Source organism: Cyanistes caeruleus, chromosome 2, assembly GCF_971803275.1.
Source record: "Cyanistes caeruleus chromosome 2, bCyaCae1.hap1.1, whole genome shotgun sequence".
NCBI classification, from domain to species: Eukaryota; Metazoa; Chordata; class Aves; order Passeriformes; family Paridae; genus Cyanistes; species Cyanistes caeruleus.
In genome coordinates, this window is record NC_141702.1 from 61,032,758 (window position 1) to 61,045,454 (window position 12,697).

A 12,697-nucleotide genomic window follows, 5' to 3' on the forward strand; every position below is an offset into this window, starting at 1 on the left:
GGGAGTGTTTACTTGAACTTGTGGTTTTGAAAAGCTCTGTGCATTGTGCCCCAGGGCAAATGGTAAGAATGAGGTTTTGCAGTGCACCTCTGCAAGGAGCAGCATGCACTTACGCTGTGTTTTAGGCAGTGTAGGGAAAAAATTCTTCCTTCTGCAGGAAGGTGCTCTCTCCAGAAGTCATATATAGGGTAGGAAAATTGCTTTGTTTGTTCAGATTTTGAACTGCTCAGGAGAGGGCATGTGAGTGGAAGTGTAATTCTTACAGAGGGAAAACTCTCCAAACTGTGAAGGTTTTACAGCATTTTTTAGGAAGAGTCCATTATTCCACTGCCAAAGCCACTTGGCTGAGAGTACTTTGGCCCCAGGAACCCTTTGGTTCATCTAAGAGCTTTGAGGTCTTTTCAGCTAAAAAGAAATATAGCTGCCAGTGTGATTGATTTGAACTTTATCATCACTGCTACTTAATCCATCAATTTTTTGGAAGCTTAGTAAGAAGACCAGGAGCCAAATGGAGTCTTGAACTCGGGTCAGATGTCTTCAAGCCTGTGAATAGTCTGAAACCTCAGTGCAGAAAACAAGGATTAGAGTGATTGAATCTCGAGTATGATATTTGTGGATTTCTGCACTAGGTTTTGTCTGGGAAAGCAAGACTGAGTTTCATAGTAAATGGCAGAGGAAAGGTGATAGTTTTGGAAAGTGATATCACATAGTCTTCCCATTGATTTGACAAAAAGAGATAGTATACCAGTGGAAAGTGGGAGCAATATCTCTTTATTCTCCAGAACCTTTCCTGTCAGTGTTTCATCCTGCATGGGTTCAACTTGAGCTCTCTGTTCTCTGTCCAGGAGCCAGTTTCTTGTCAGTGTTCAGATGTTGAGGGATTGTTGGCAAGCTGAGAAGGAATTAATCCTTCCTTGCTTTCCTTGCGTTTTAAGAGAATAGCCATTCTTCTTCAGTGCCTCATTCGGTAACAGTTTATTACTCAGCCCAGCTCTGTGTTGACTCAGTTACACTTGACCTCACCCATTCCACGTATTTCCTGACCACACTGAGTTACTGCTCTCTGCCAGCATCCAAGACTTAGAAGGAGAGGGCAGAAGCTGGGGGACTAACTTCCATTAGTGTATAGCTTAACCCAGGGGCTTCTTGATTCTATGTATGAAATTCAAAGCAGCAAGGACATTACTTCTAAACTGCTTTGTATTGCATTTTCACTTGAGAAAACGAGAGTGCTGTCCTTGTTTCTAAGTAATACTATTTCCAATTAGGAAAGAAAACCACGAAACCCCAGCAGAAACTCTCAGACTTCTAAAGCTCTGAATGAGATTTTAGCTTCAGCAGTCAACGTATTTTTCAGGAAATAACTAAAACCTGACTTGGGAATAATGCAGGAGACTGCCAAACATATCAGTTGACTTCTTCTCCTGATTGAATGGTTGTTGGTAAAACTAATTGTGTTTTCCCACCAGATGTTGTTTTAGTTGCTACGTATAATTGCATATTTGTGAAGAATATGTGTTTTCAGAGACAGACTTTCCTGGCAGTTTTGTGGGACATCAGAAAACAGCACTGCTCAAAGAATATTCCAGAGTACTGCTCTGGGAGTTCAGTGGTTCAAGCTTGGAGTCCTGTCCAAGTTGCTTGCCACAGAAGATGTTCTGTAGAAGGTGTTCAGCTGTTGGACTTCTATTCGTTTTGAATGCTGCTTCAAGTGTGATTTTTTTTTTCACATTTTAAGTAAGCTGAGGCATATCATTAATACAGTGAACACTATATAGGAGGGCAACTCTTCACTTAAAAATCTAATTGCTGTAGGATGCTTTCTTGAAAAATGCCTTGAGAGTCAAGAAGGAATATAGGAATGTGTGTGCCTGGAATACACAAGTCAGAATTAGTCCAGGTGTAATTACAAGTATATATAATAATTAGTCTTCCTGTCATTTGCCAGGACGAATTAACATCTGTCATATAACATTTCATGTAAGATCTTTGCCTGGACAATTGCTTCTGTCCCCACATGTCTAGAGTAGTTAATAGCTTCAGATGCTGGTTTTAAGACTAGTGTTTTTGACTCCTGAAGTGGCATGCAAGACTGTAGTTCATTTACAGTCATTCAGCTATATTATTATATATTATACTTATATATATAATAATAGTATTATTATGCTATTTTAGAGAGAAATAAAGGCTGTGCAGTTTTAATCCCTAGACTTTAGTATTTCAATATTTATTAAACGGATTTGTCATCAAGATCTCTGATGGATTTACTTTGCCTTCTCATGGGATGGCTTTGTAATAGTTATCTAGATCCTATGGACTTTGTAGAAGAGTGAGTGAACAAGCCCAAAAGTAGGTGACTAAGGCAGTGATGCTTTTGAAAGGATTTATGGCCTCAAATGAGAATTTCACCACTATGTGTATGTTTATATATGCAGCTAGCTGAATGATCCTGGGCTGTACCAGCCGTGTGTGGGGCTGGTAACTCCTCACATCCAAAGAGTGTTCTAAGATTTTTGGACATAAAGTCAGTCAAGAAAAATCTAGTGCTTTCCCCCTGAGCTTGTGTGTGAATTTCAGTGATGTCTCTTTTTGTGTCAGTTCAAGAAATCATTTTACAGTGGCTGAATTTTTAATGGAAATAAAAAAGTATTCAGCAGGAGACTAGCTGTCTCCCTCACTCTGCTTTTCTTTATTTCTCTCTGTATTTTGAGGTAAAAAAAGGAAAGCCAGAAATACGACACTGAGGAAAAAAGTGAACTTTCACTTTCTAAGGTATCCTAAGAGGAGTTTGCTGCACTGTCTCCTGCTATGTAATGGAGAAACAGTAAACAAAAGAGGCCCAAGGAATGCAAAATGCTAATACTGCATCTAAATGGACTGCAGAATTTTGTAGTTAAGCCATGGCAAGACTGGCATTCTTTTGTTAGGCTAATGAATGAAAACGAAGACAATAATTTTTTCCATACATCCTTTATTACTGAGCCTACCTGCATAAATAGAAGGTTGGTCCATAATTTTGTTTATTTATCACTTTATAGTTCAGTTAATTTTGAATCAGGAAAGTAGATTTATCTCTATTAGTATGATGGCAGTATGACAGTGACAGCTTTGAAGGCTGTTCCTATCATAAATACTAATGTTTGTCCAGGTGGCTAAATCAAAGCAAACAGAACTAATTCAGCTTCCTTGAACTGCTCAGCATCTTCTGACAGTGCAAACAGTTGACCTTATTAGCATTTTTGCAAAGTGTACTTTCTGAGGTGCCTGTTTTTTCCTGTGGGGGAAGATGGTGGAGGATACTGAAGAAGAAAGTATAAAGACAGGTTGAAATTCTGAGAAGGTAATGGTCAGTGAAGCAAAACACAGAACGAGGCAGCTGTGAATGCAGAGCTGTGCAGGGCAAGCTGTTAAATGGCAGCATTGGTACAGCCTGATACAATGGCACCAAGATTTCAGGAGGTGTGTGTGCCAAACACACCCACAAGGGCAGAGAGTAAAACAAAATACTGAAAGGGCAAGGTTTGCCAAGTAGGTAGGAAGAGGAATCCTTCAAACTTCAGAAGTACAACCCTGGAGAGTGTTAAAAACCAAAAGCCTCTACCTGTCCTGTGGGAGAAGGAAGATCTGACTTGAGAAATTGCTCCGTGGAGTTACTGACAGCTTAGCCACATCTTAGGGAAGATTAGAGCACTTAAGATTTCATGACAGATTACGTTAATTTTCAGAATATTTCAGTGTGTCCAGGAATTTAGATGCAATCTGTTCATGCACCTCACATGGTCCTACAAGGCAAGTTCTGTCTGTATGTGAAAATGTGGGGTCTTAAGAACCAGATTGTACTAGTATCAAGTTTGCTAGATTCATTTTCAATGCTGTTTTAATTAATGGAGTCTATGAGTTGTTTCACATTTGTGAGTTGTCAGATGTAGGTTCTTTGTAAGAAGCCAGAGAGGATCTGTTAAAAATTCCTGAGCCAGGAGAAGTAAAACAGACACATGTTCCTTTTTTAGTGTTCCAGCATTACAATACTGGAGTATTTCACTTTAAAAGTGCTACCCTAAAGTAGCCTCCAATGGCTTTATATTTCTTCCAGTAGCTATAGCAGATCCAAGTTCTAATGCTTCAACTTTAACTTCAGTCAAAGGTTCGGTCGTTTCCCTGATGCAGAATGACAGCCCCTGTTCTGAAAATGTATTGATTAGATTTCCTGGGAGTTTTGTTTAACCAGCAACATTAGAAACCTTCAGTGTTAGTACTAAATGTCATGAAGAGAGGCATCTTGTTTTATTGATATCTTTCTGTAACAGTATTGACTGTTCAGTTTGTACAACCAATACCTGAGATTGGAAATAATTCTGCCTTGTACTCCTCCTATGTATTCCAATTATCGTAAAGCTTTAGCATTCTTCACATTGATGAGTTCAGTTTACTTACATTAAACCAAATGAAATAGCAACAAAATGTGTTACGTGCAAAGAAAGCACTGCTCTTAGAAAACTATACTTTTACAAAATAGTGTGCCTCCTGAGCTGGACCTTCAATGTACCAGGTCTTTAGTCACTCCGTTGTAGCTTTGTGGATCTCAGTGCTGCCAAACCACTTTCTGCTGATCCTGTGTCTGGTCCAGAGCATTGCAGCATCACAGCAGAGCTTACAGGAACTGTGGAGTTCAGCACAATGCATCCATACATAGCAAAGCCACCCAACACATCCAAGCTGTTCCTCTTGAGCTGGATTTTTAGCTTCTTCGCTGTTGTAATATTCATATCTTCCGAAGAGGAATACTTCAGAACAAAATACCCCATCTTTTGCTTACCATATGTCTTTTAGAAATTGGTGTGTTTCAGACTGTTAGTTGAAGTGTATTTGATAACTTGGGCATTTAAGGCAGTTGCAATCTTGAATTGATTCCAAGTTTCATGGATGATAGTTCAAAAATCTTTAGTTGAAAACCTGTTAATTTACCAAAACTAGGTTGTGAAACTCATCTCAAGTTAGCACATAGACTAAAGAGATCAGCATGTTCCAGCAAAGGGCATTTTTCAGGTGTTCAGATTCATTATAATAGATAGGAATCACCCAGGCTTGGGTAACATGGAGAACTGAGACACTCATGTTTCAGAACTGAGCCCACCTTTCAACTCTTGGTACACTTGGAAAACTTTGTGTGCTATCTCAATGGTGTTTATCAGTTTCCCCTTCAAAGCACATAACATCTGGGCACTACAGGAACCCTGCATTTGTGTGGCTTTTAATCAGCTACAGCTTCACTGTAGTGTAGGCTTTGTGGTGTTTGATATTTTGTAAAGACATACTCTATTTATGTTGTGGTACTGACTCACACTCGGAATGTATTTGGTGGTTTTAGGTATTTGGTTATCAGATTTTCCATATTCTGCAAATGCAATTCTGCAAGTGGTAATACATATAAGATCGGTTGTAATAATAAGCAGTATGAAAGGAGAGGAGTCAAGAGAAGAACAGAGCAAGCGGCCAAAGAACCACTTCAAAATAAGTACTTGGGGGGTTTTTAAATTATTATTCTTATTAATATATATTATATAATACATAATACTCTTATTATCACTTAACTTTTGTGTTCAAGGATTAACAAACCACTAAAACTCGTTACCTTTTTCCAACATTCTGTCTGACCTCCTAGATCTGCAAACACACAAAAAAAAAAAAACAAAAAAAAAAACCCCTAACTAATTTTAAGTATCTAAAATGTAGCTTCTTAATTTCTCTGTTCTCTTAATTTCTCTGGGATATCCTGTGGCTCAACCCTTTGTCTGAAGGTCAAGAGAGTTTTATTCATCTGACATAAGTAGCTTGAGCGTGGCATTTATAACCTAAGTAATGTTATGGATGATAACACCATTAGACATTTTTACAGCTTTCAGCAGGAGTTCAGCCAGCAGGACTATCAGGCTGATAAATGCTTTCATCTTAAAGGTTGTATTGCTACAATAACCCTGAAACTTAAAGCTGCTCCTTGAAACCTACAGCCTGGCTGAAGAGATGAAGTGTGCCCTCTGATATTTCTAGGTTGCTAAAGAGCTCTCTCAAGTTCCAGTGCAAGAATCCAGATGCTGACATACAGCTGTTCTGAATTGGAAATTACTGAGTACTTAATAATTTTAAATTATTTGAGGGCAGTGCTACTCAAAAGAATTAGCTTTAGGTTGAGATGAGATAGAACTGTTGAGTGATGAGTCCAAAGATTTTATTCCTACCCAATTATAAAATGGTTCTGCAGGGTTTTAGGAGGCAGACTCTTGCACTGCTATTTTCAGAAACAATAGAGGTTCACCTCCTCTGTTTAGGTATTTACAATTATAGAACTTTTAGGAGACTAGTTAAAAACTAATCTGTAGTAGACTGAGAGTGGTGTGAGAAGGTAGCAGTGACAACTGGTAGGATTTTACCTTTGTAAAAGTTTGTTTTCTTGAGATCAGAAAAAGAGTGGCTGTGTTTTGAAAGTGAATAGTGAAAGTGGCTGTGCATGTGAAAACAGTGGAAATAATGAACAGTGTGAAATGAGATGTGATGATACAAGTGGAAGAATAGGAAAAGGGATCAAAAGGGAGGATAGTGTGAGATGAACAAAGGTTGAGTTCTTGTTTTTACATTTAAGAAGAGTATTCTGAGGCTTGTAGTAAATTTCAGCTGCTGTTTTAACCCAGTAACTATTTAACACTAAATATTTGTAACGTGTAATGATTATGGTTAAGACAGCCAGATACTGGGTTTTTTTTTCAATATTTTTAATAATGGGAAGCAACTCCACTGTTTTTCTAAAGATTTTAATGACTTTATGGGAGTTCTTTTAAATTGCCATTCTAGTTTACAACCTTCATTAAGTTGATCATAAAAAGAATTCTAGTATTTTTGTTTTGTTTTTGTTGTTTTGGGTTTTTTTTTGACTAAGACTTAAGAATCCACACTTCCTTTCTGAAACTTTCAAATAATCATTTCAAATAATGACAGTTGCTTCCTAGGAGACTGCTGTTGTACAAGTCTGATACAATACACACATTGAATGCTGCAGTTCTGATACAGCCTCTCAGTAGGAAGATGGAAAAGAAGACCTCTGACAGCAGAGGTCACCAAGGGTGATTGCAGGTTTTGAACAACAGCTATACGTGGAGATCCTAAATAGGCTGTGATTCTTCAGCTTGGGAAAGAGATTACTAGGGAAGTAGATAATAGAGGTCTGTAAAATTGTGACCAATGTTAAGAATGTAAGTAGGGAACAATTATTTGTGTTTCTTTCAGTGTAAAGAGCTAAAGGTTGCCAAATGAAACTATCAGTTATCAGAGAAGAGGGCTTGGGGTTTTTTGTTGAAAGCTACAGGAGTATGCAGGGGAGATACTTGCTCAGTGCATCCTGTTCTTTTACTCTTCTCTAAATACTTGACCACTCTTAAAGGTAAGTTACAAGGCTAGGTGAATTTCTGATCTAGGCGTCTAGCTGTTAGAACCTTCAATTTACAAGTACTGGAAAGAGGTGGCAGACTGAAGAGCAAGTGTAAGATTTGACCTTCCTTTTAGCTGCATTTTTAATGCTGGCTAGTTTTCAAGTTGATGGGTGCTTTTAAACTTGCTTTAAAGTATTTGCCTCATACAGAATTACGTGATAGCAGCAACAGCCTTGGCTAATGCATTTATTGCTTTAGGATTTATTAGTCCTGATTTTTTTTCCTAAAATTCATCAAATATGCAGGATCTTAACTTTCTTAAATCCTCAAGAAGAATTTATTAAAAAAGAAATTTCAGGTTCCAGTCAGCCTGACTTCACTCTGTGTGATTGGTTATGGAGTTGCTTAAGGGCAAGAAAAATCTTGAATTATCCATTTTGTGTTGGAAATGGTGGGTGGAAGCTCTTCTCGTCTCTTCCTGGATGTGCATTGCTTTCCCTTTGGCCTATGATAATCTCCTTCCAGTCTCCTTCCAGTCTCCTTCCAGGTGATTGATCATACTCTTTTGCCTCCTTTTTTTTAAATTTTTTAAATTTTTTGAAAGGCATTCTCCCATCTTTTCTAGCTCTTCAACTGTCCTTCTCTATTCAGCTTTCTACTTCTCATAAGCCATTTAAAATCTCTGATAGGACCTCACTTTTGTCAGCTGTGGCTTTTCTTTTGATATTGTTGGGACTTATGCACACCTCCGTTTCTGCCACCAGGAGTTTTTGTATTATCCAAGATTACTAAAGAATCTGTGGTAGCCTTTCTGCCAGCTCACTTTAATTGCAGTAATGATCAAGTTCAAATAAAGTTTAATGTCTCATATTAAAGTGAATGAAATGCATCCACCATGAAACATTACTTGCTCACAGATTTTACAAGCTTACCTGTAGACTGCTGCTTTAACTTCATTTTTACATTCGTCTTTGATTGTAGTGTCCTATTCTGGCATCCTTTTGCATCCAGGACTGCTTTGCTTTCAATTAATTCCCAGTGCAGCTAGTTAATTACACGATGCATTTAAAGGAGGACCCTATGGCTCACATTTGGTGGGACTGAGGGCTGTTGTGTTACTTTCAGGTTCTGTTTGGCACTGCTGATGGACAGGTTATCGTCATGGACTGCCATGGCCGAATGCTGGCCCATGTGCTCCTCCATGAGTCAGATGGCATCCTCAACATGTCCTGGAACTACCCCAGCTTCCTGGTGGAGGACAGCAGCGAGAGTGACACGGATTCCGACGACTATTCCCCACCACAAGGTAGGGTTATGTGCACATCGGTCTATTTCAGCTTTGCACATGCTCATGAAGACATCTCAAATGCCAGGCCGTTGTCATGCACTGCAAAACCAGCAGGATGGCCACAGTTTCAAGCTCTCATGGTGCAGAGGGCTGGTATGGGAGAGTGGGTTTGTTCCCAGCTCTGCCACCAGCCTTGCTGCAGGTCATACCTCACCTGTGCTGCTCTGCCTCCATTTGCACAAAGGAGATAACAACACAAAGCTCGGTTGGTTTTCAGTGAGGGTGAGTGAAAAACAGTAGACAGGGATGTGTCTGGTTTTCTGATAAGCAGATATGAGGTATTGTAGTGGTTCATGTGTATGGAGGTAGAGTGCAGCCACAGAAATGAATGCACTATTATATAGATTCATCTGAAAAGACAGCAGTACTAGACATGGTGTAAAGTACTATATATTTAGTTTAATCTCTGTTTCATAGGATTTCTGTAATGCTCATCGTTACAGTCCCATCCTTCATAGTCCTGACATAAAGAGTTCCATAAATACCGTAGAAGGCTCAGAAATGAGGATATTTCCTGCAATTACACAGGATGGAAGCAGGGTGACTGGAGCTGGCTGGAGTTATTAATTCACATGCTTCAGAGCACATTGCCGGTTTGAGAGTCAGGAATAAATCCTTCCCTCTCCTTAAATCTCAACACAACTTGTTTGGTGAAATATTTTGGTTTTAAAGTGTTTGGAAATCATCAGTAGCAAAGATTTATGAGGCTTAGATATCCATGACATAGACAGTCCCACTCTTCTCATTCAAGTAATGAGAATACTTCCTTGTTGATGTGATTGATCAGTTTATAAGCTCTAGGTAAGCTGTTCCTGTGTTTCAGTGTATAAAACCTGAACTAAATTAAGAGCTAAGTTTATAAAACAGTGACTTTACAGTGAAAATTTTAAATACATATAAAATCATTAAAAAATAATTCTGAATTTGAATCTTGGATCTGAACCTCTGAATTGGGGACTTTCACAGTTTTAACTCTAATTTTGATTCAGACCAAAAAAATCTACCTTTTCCAGCATATGTGTCTATATAATAAGATTATGTATTTAACAAATATTGAAAGAAGATAATCTGATCACCTGGTAAAACATTAGCATATTTTAAAACTGAATTTTATTTTGGCTTTCATGCCTCACTCCTGGTACTGGGTAAGATTTCTTACTTTCGAAGGAAAGAAACAAACTTCAACCTAGCAAGCTCCTAAAGCAAGACAGACAACAATAATAAATTGTATTTTTCCTTGGTTTTTGTTGTGTTTTTTTAAAAATACTGAGGTTCCAGATGGAGGATGGTGAAATTGCAGAGTACACAGATGAGAACTTAAATGATCCAAATGTGTTAGCTTTTTCTGAGTCAGTCAGGGGGTGGGTGGACTCATTACAAGCCTACAAGCCTATTTTAATGATTACCCAAACATGATGTGTTTTCTTTAGAGCAGATGCAGCATAAACCTCTCAAAGGTGACAAGCTTTTGACTCACACAGATGTGTAGGAAGGACTAGAAGTTTTTTGGGATTTTCTTATTAAATTATATGCACACAGAGGTGCTACTTACTAGACATCTTCTTCCAAAATGCTTTCTCATCAGCTTTTTTACAAGTTCAGGAAGCAATACTATTTTTAACTGGTTCTGCCATTTCTGTTGACTGGAAAGATGTCTGGGCTTTGAGAGGCACTTGATCAGGGACATCTCTTCAGGGATGAGGATCAGGGACAGTGGCATCTCTTCTCTCAGAAACTGTGAACAGAAGGAGTTAAACAGCAAAAGCTACAGATGGCAATATCGGTCGTGAAGTATTTAACAAAGGAATTTTAGTGAATTGCTGAAAAACAAGCTCAGAGGACCAGAGACTTTACAGAAATGTTTTTTAAATCCAAGTTTTCCATTTGGGCTCACCTCTACTTTTGGGTGCACTGGATCCTGTTATGCAGAATGGCAGGTATCTTTTCATGCTGCTGCCTAGACATTTAGAATGCAGTAATTCGTGAAAGGTCAGTGTGTTCTCTTAGAAGTTCTTAAAATGTCTCTGTGTGACTTCAGGAGAAGTCCCCGGCACCTGCCCAAGCAAAAAGCATATAGAACAAACAGCTTTCAATGTCATTATATTGTTCATCATGCTGGTTTTCAACTGGGGTTCTGAGAAAGCCTTCTGAGGCACTGGTTTTCAATTTTTTTGTCATTCTGGGAAGTTGGGAATGGAGAAAGACTGAAAAACACCACTGTGGATATGCTGCAGTAAAAATTGACGAAGTAAAAGCACTGAGGTTTCACAGAAACAGAGCAGCTTAACTAGCTAAACCTGCTTTGTTTGTGCCCACAGATGTTGCAGCAATAAGCAGGTAAAGAGGCTTGGAACAACTCCTGATGGTGGTAGGCTGAAGTACAGTGTGTTTCACCTGGATGTGATTATTTTTGGTTGTTTACCTTTTGCTCACTCAGCGCCTTGTTTTGCAGATGGACCAGCTGCGTATCCAGTCCCGGTACAAAACACCAAGCCACTACTTACTGTCAGCTTCACATCAGGAGACATCAGTTTAATGAACAATTACGATGACTTGTCTCCTACTATCATCCGCTCAGGGTTGAAAGGTACAAAAAAGAAGCCATTTCTCCCTCTCTTTTGTCCTGTTTTTCTTGTCTTTTTGATGATGTGTGAATAGGTTACATTTTTGTGGCTCTAGCTCCTTAACCCAGGAGCCCTCGGCGCTGTTATTGCCGTTTGCAGCAGTGACACCTGCTGGAGGAAGAGCAGCTCTTGGCTGATGGAGTTTTTGTGTTTGAAAAAATGCTTCACAGTATTTTTGAGATCGTGTTTTTGTGGCAGTTCTGTAGGGCAATTGATCTGTTTTGCAGTTTTCCAGCAGAATGCATTAATGTGATTATGCTTCTTTTTGTGAATGTCTCTGCTACATAACACTTTCTTTGCATGTCTAATTCCCTAGGTCTTCCATGCTTTTGGTAACCTGGTATAAATTGCAATGCTGCTTTGGTTCTCACAATTATTGAAAACTTGCTAGAATTATTAATTGTCAAGAGGCAAGTTATTTTGAGAGAGGAAAAAGTCTAGTGATTAATTACTATGCATTTGATTTTGCTACGTGCATGGATGTTTGTACAATCGGTATTCCATGTAAAATCTTTAACTTACATTGAAATTTTTACTGTTCTTACCTATTAAAAATGTCCTTTACTTTGCCAGAACTCTCAGTGCAATTTACTGTGCTTTGCCTGCAGAGACATTTTAATTCAATACATAGCACATAGGCAGATACTTAAATATAGGTTCCACTGAAGCTTTTTCATCTCCACAGGTAAATTAGTTTTAAATTAGATGAAAAGAGAATTAGGCTGTTGGAGCAAACTCTTAACTGTTCTAAAATAGTGGGATGTTTTTGGTGAAAAGTTGCCCTAACACCAGCCCTAACATTTTTGGGTGATCTGTTATGTGCAATAGTCTTAGGAGGTAAAAACAATCCCCTTTGAGATTTCTTTTCCATTCCTTTCTTCATCTGTGCCAACACAAGAAATGTGTGAGTGGCAAAACACAGCATTATGAGACAACCCTACAATCCAGAAAACTTCAGCTCAAAGGATATCAGAAGTGTGGAAAACTGGAGCAAACTTAAAGAAGCTCTTGTGGTAATCACCAATGGGTCTGCTCAGCATTTCTACAATATTAGAGTAGTTAGAGTACTGAGCAGTCTTGAGTTGTCATCTAGTCTAGTTTTCAACTAGGAATCATAGGAGAAACAAACCCCATCTTATTCTCTGTTTAGAGTTGCAGCACTCTATCTTGCTGAGGATGTCTGTCCTGTTTCTCTTTCCCCATTGACTTTCACTAGTACAAAAAAGATCCCTTAAGTATATCACTCTCCTGTAAGAAAATATTAATGTGCAAGATAGGGTAGGAATATTTTTATTAGTTATAAA

At 38.6% G+C, this 12,697-nt stretch overlaps 1 protein-coding gene across 2 annotated transcripts in view; it reads left to right on the forward strand.

Moving 5' to 3' along the window:
- Positions 1-12,697, forward strand: part of TULP4 (TUB like protein 4) — a 149,698-nt gene that overhangs the window by 103,106 nt on the left and 33,895 nt on the right. For both annotated transcript variants that reach the window (XM_086868528.1, XM_086868538.1), the window contains exons 5-6: positions 8,547-8,727; positions 11,222-11,356. In XM_086868528.1, the coding sequence (XP_086724654.1) occupies positions 8,547-8,727; positions 11,222-11,356 (316 nt within the window). The remainder of the gene's footprint in view (positions 1-8,546; positions 8,728-11,221; positions 11,357-12,697) is intronic.